The sequence below is a fragment of the Octopus bimaculoides genome, chromosome 4, assembly GCF_001194135.2.
Source record: "Octopus bimaculoides isolate UCB-OBI-ISO-001 chromosome 4, ASM119413v2, whole genome shotgun sequence".
NCBI lineage: Eukaryota > Metazoa > Mollusca > Cephalopoda > Octopoda > Octopodidae > Octopus > Octopus bimaculoides.
The window spans coordinates 124,769,153-124,774,835 of record NC_068984.1 but is presented as its reverse complement, the minus strand read 5'-3'; the positions used below and the strand labels follow the sequence as shown (position 1 = coordinate 124,774,835).

Here is a 5,683-nt window from a genome sequence, read left to right as displayed (position 1 = left end):
TATATAAATAACTTATCGCAGACAACAAATATTTCAATATAACAAAAGTAGAAACAGCAACAACAACAACACAAATAACAATAACCACAGAAACATCAACATCAACATCATCATCATCATCAACTGTACTAACAATAGAGAAAAATAGGAAAAAAAAAGACATCAACAACATACAGACGGCCATGAAACGAAGAGAAAGGCCATGAATGAAAGGCAAAGGAAAATATAGCAATTAGAATAAGATAAGAAATACATAAATTCTGATGGAGATGTGAAAAGATGATAGTAGCAGGTGGAGGATGAAGAGAGTGGGGAGACAGAGAGAGAGAGAGAGAGAGAGAGAGAGAGAGAGGGAGAGAGAGGGAGAGAGAGAGAGGGAGAGAGAGGGAGTCGAAGAGAGAGAAAAAAACAAAGAAGTAATGTGCGACAGATGAAAGCCTAAATAACGATGGAACCAAGAACTTGGAACAAATTATTTTCTTTGTCAAACGAAATTGTTGCGTTTGTTTGCTTGTGTGTGTTTCAGTGTGAGTGTGTGTGTGTGTGCGAAAGTGTGTGTTTTGCTTCTGTGTGATGTTTTTGTTGTTGTTTTTTAACCCCAAGTCGGCGTTGTGCCAGTAAATCTATTATCGACAGACTTTCCAGTGTGGTTAGTTAATACTTCGTTGTCTATGATGTGGCCTCCTCCTTTCGCTGTTGCTTAGTCCCTGGTCATCTCTGCTCCAGCCGACCTTTGATCAAAGCCATTTGCGGCCATCATGTCTTTCACCAGACAGTGCATTCACGACTAAATCTTATCTACTGCAGCCCCTCTTCGTCAATTCATAGATGATCCAACAAACCAATACCCAGAGACGTTCCACCCTGTCTTTTTGACTCAGACATAGTGTATCTAGGAATATAAGTTTCTATGCGTTTCCTCCTTTTTAAAATAGATCAGTAGTATGCGATTCTGCTTAAGATTTTACTGCTGTTTCTAGCATGTCAAGCGACTGTCTAAAGCCTCTCTTATGACTAAATGTGTGTGTGTGTGTGTACGTTTTATGTGCCAATATTTGAGTGTATTTGTACATCTGTCCATTTATAGAAGCGTGTGTTTATATGTGATCAGGTATGTATTTATATAAGCGTGGGTGAATATGTATCTGATTATACATTCATTATAACTGTTGTTTATGCTTCGCTTGTAACGACAACTCCGCCTCCATCTGACTCATGCTTATGTTTAATATTATTATTATTTATCTTATAATCATTTATCTTTCATCAACCCTCGGTTGCATCCGCATCATCAACACTCTCAATTTGTACTCACTGTGTTTCAAATTGTTATTATAATATCAGCATTTTCATAGTGTTCAATCGAAATATTGGTTGAATATATTCATATTGCTCGATCGATCAATAGATAGATCGATAGATAAATAAATAAAATTGTTGAAACTGGTTCAACGGAAGCGGACTATGGCACTACTTTCAAATTGTCATTATCAATGACTTGATAACGAACCTACAGGTCGAAACGACTGTTGTAGCAATTTCTAAATACACACATATACAAAAACAAATGCTTGTTTTTATGTAAAGTTACACATAAAAGTAATTTAACATTAAACTGCAGAATAACAGCCTAATTTTTCAAGATTGGTATTTGGACAGTGTGTTACATATCCCTGGGTCCCAATTATTACAGGTATAAATCTGAATTTGTAATCTGGATAGAGTAACTGCAGATTTCTCAATAGTTCAGCATAGGTGTTCTCGTTTTCATTGATCTTCAATGTATGTATGTATGTATTTACGTACGTACGTGTGCGTTTATTTCTGTTCAGAACAGCTTCTCACGTAACTGTGTCTCTCCAATTATCATTGCTTAAATGTTTAAAGCTGACATTTACTGGCCCACGATCGTAAAAGCAAGAAAATAGAACAAGAGCACGTCATATAAAGACTAATCAAACAAAAACGATCCCTAGTTTTAAGTTGTTTTTAAGGAGACAATTAATGAGGTAATCACATCAAAGGTAAAGTTTTTCAGGTGTGAAGTCTTTTAATCGTCTCCATACAACAGATAAGACCTATCGTCTCTCTGATGTAGACTACTTATAACACTAATACTAATATTAATGCTAACACCAAAAGAATTATCACATCAAATATAGTAATATATTATATAAATACGGTCAATTTTGACATGACGTAAATATAAGATAAACAACGACATGAACAAGAACGTCAAGTTTAATGCAATCACTAGAAACCAATACATACAACTAAACAAGGTGCCTCTATGTTGTTGCTTGATCTGCGAGACAAAATAGCAGCGATTTTATTCCACGCTGTAACGATTAATACAACCAACTATTCTGTGCCTGAGTAATAATTCCTTTCTAATAATGGCAAAAGGATAGCAATTTTAGGGGTAGGAGACAGTCGGTTGCATCGACCCCACTGCTCAGCTGGTACTTATGTTATCAACCCCCGAAAAGATGAAAGGCAAAATCAAGTTCAGAACGTTAACACAGACGAAACACCGCTAAGCATTTTGTCCGGCGCGCCGACGATTTTGCCACCTCATCGCCTTCTGTGTCAGAATAGTAATAACAATACTAATAAACCATACTGAAGATGATAGTTCATTTTTTCTCTTTCGTTTCACCAAAATTCAACGACGATGATTCACGTCTCTCAACAGGTAACAGAAAAAATGGTAATAATTCTTTCCAATTTTGGGACAAAGTTATTAAGTTTAACAATAATAATCCTTTCTATTAGGCCTGGATTTTCTAGAGTGGGTGACAGTCGATCACGTCGACACTAGTATTGACTAGTTCTTAATTTATCGACCCGGAAAGGATGAAAGGCAAAGTCGACCTCGGTGGAATTTGAATCCAGAACGTAGTGACGGGCGAAATACCGCTAAGCATTTCGCCCGGCGTGCTAACGATTTTGCCAGCAGGCCGCCTTGATAAAAATAGAATAGGCATACGGTGTGAAATTTAGGGGAGGGGACTAGTTGATCACATCGACACCATTATTTGACTAGTACTTAATTTATAGACACCAGTATTTGACGGTCTTTAATTCATCGACCCCAAAAGGATGAAAGTCGACTCCAGCGGAATTTGAACTCAGAACGTAAAGACGGATGAAAAGCCGGTAAACATTTTGCTCGACTCTGCTAGTTCGCCGCCTTGATGATGATGATAATAATAATAATAACCCTTTCTAATGGGGGCATAGGGCCTAAAATTTGTGGGGTGGGGACAAGTCGATTATATCAACCCCAGTGTTTCACTGGTACTTAATTTATCGACCCTGAAAGAATGAAAGGCAAAGTCGACCTCGGCGGAATTTGAACTCAGAACGTAGAGACAGGCGAAATACCGCTAAGTATTTCATCCTGCGCGCTACCGATTCTGCCAGCTCACCACCTTCATAATAATAATAATAATAATAATAATAATAATAATAATAATAATAATAATAATAATAATAATAATAATAATAATAATAATAATAATAATAATAATAATAATAATAATAATAATAATAATCATCATAAATATTATCAAAAAGCAAAGAGAACGAAAAATCATTAAAGATAAGCATTAATAAAATCAGAATCAAAAACCTTGAATGTACTTACCTCTAGGACAGTATCCAGCATACGCCCAGTCTGGTTGTCCATTCTGGTCAGGGACTAAAATAATAGTAATGATAAAAAAAATAATTAATAATGATTCATTATAATTGCCACCTGGGCCCATTCATTCCATGCAATAAGAGTGTATGTATAAAAAATGTGCTGCTAAGTAATATGTAGTGATAAAATAAATTATATAAAAACACTAAGTAGGAGGGATTAAGATGTTACACAATATATTGAGGCAGACTTAATATTTTCTATTTGTAATTATGAAAAATAATCAGAGGAAAATTACACGCGCGTACGCATACACACATACACGCACACACGTTTATAAATATATACACAATTAAAGGAGACAGGCGTGGCTGAGTGTTGAGGAGTTTGCTTCCCATTCCTATGATTCCGGATTCACTCTCATTGCGTGGTCTTTTCTATTATAGTCTCAGGCTGACCACAGAAAGTGAAACAAAGCCATCGCACTCAGACACATGCACATATACGCACAGGCACACACGCACACACACTCACACACCTGTGAGTGTGTATGTGTCTGTGTGTCTATCCCATACCACCGTTTGACAACCGATGTTGGTGTGTTTTTACATCTCCGTAACTTAGCGATTCGGCAAAAGGGGCCAATAATATAAGTACCAAACTTTAAGTACCGGTGTCGATTCGTCCAAGATAAATTCTACAAGGCGGTGCTCCAGCATGCCCGTAGTCTAATGACTGAAACAAATAAAAGATAAAGATATGGGTTAATGAACACATATATCCTTCCTTAGTCAGAACAGGGCTCTCCTTAACTGTGGTCATCGTCTAACCCATGAAGATCATACAGGTGCTGAATGCTGGAAAAGGTCCGTGAAGAGTTCTAGTGATGGTACAAGCAAGATAGAGCCCACGTCCATGTTTTGTTCAAGGTACAGTTCTAATAGGCTTCAAAGATAGTTTTCCCAAGCAGCTCATCTTCTGCATGTGCCACATAATCGGAGACTGTTTCTTCTCAAAACTCTTTCTCTAAATGTATTTCGTACGAAGAACTCTGAAAATAATCGTTAGAAGGGATTCCGTCTTGGCCGTTCGCCTTGCTTTCCCCTCTTAATTTGAATTTTCTTTCCAGAGGTCTTTTTCTTTCTTTTTGTTACTGCTACTAGCGGTTTATTAGCTCTTATTCAATGTTTATTTCCCGACCATTGTCGCAGCGTTTTCTGGTCGCTGGTTCTGCTTATTGCTGACGAGTCTGCTCTTCTGTTTTTCTATTTATTGAGTTCTTCAGACCAGAAAGCTATCTTGCTCGATTGTTCTTGCTGTCACATTGTAGAAGTTTGGCCTCCTGGCTTGTACCGCAATTTCCATGGGTTTTCTTTCCACTCCTTCCACAGAACTAATTTCCGGTATTTTTTCTACAACCTTCAAAGGAGTCGTCAGAACTTCTCTCTCTACTGATGTTGCATCTCAGCAAATGTTCCAGGTTATCGAGACATTCATCATTTTACCCGTGCTGTGCCACAAAGATAGCTGATCCACAGATTAACATCACTACCAACAACCTTAATCATAGTCCTCGTATTTTTCCAGTCCAGGTACTGCAGCATTAGTGTATAGATATGAGTCTGGTTGCACTAGTTCAATCGGCTTCTTCAGCTCGTCCTCAGTTTTACAAACCAGGCAAGCGGTCCCATACTCTGGAGCCCGACAGATAGAGGATATGCCATTTTATATACTACTCAGGGATACTTCTAATTGTTTCCTTGGAGTCATGAAGAAGTCTTGACTGCCGTTAGAAAAGCAGAGGTTAGTGCATTTTCTATTTTCCTGCTTTACGTCGAAAAAATCTGACCAGTTCGCGCCTATACTGCTTGCAAAATCCTACCAAGCAGTTTTTTCTCATCCAGGTGGTTTGTGTTGTTTAATATGCTTGTTGCTGTCGGCGTTGGCGAATGCTTTTCTCACTGTTGTTTTCGTTTGGCAAATTGTGTGTGCGTGTGTGTGTACTTGTGTGTGTGTGTGTGTGTGTGTGTGTGTGTG

At 37.8% G+C, this 5,683-nt stretch overlaps 1 protein-coding gene across 4 annotated transcripts in view; it reads right to left on the bottom strand.

Moving 5' to 3' along the window:
- Positions 1-5,683, bottom strand: part of LOC106871861 (transcription factor GATA-4) — a 65,040-nt gene that overhangs the window by 41,385 nt on the left and 17,972 nt on the right. For all 4 annotated transcript variants that reach the window (XR_001409706.1, XM_014918595.2, XM_014918594.2 and 1 more), the window contains exon 2: positions 3,650-3,703. Coding sequence is in view for 3 of the 4 variants with exons in the window: in XM_014918595.2 (XP_014774081.1) it covers positions 3,650-3,703 (54 nt within the window). In the remaining variant the exon portion in view is untranslated. The remainder of the gene's footprint in view (positions 1-3,649; positions 3,704-5,683) is intronic.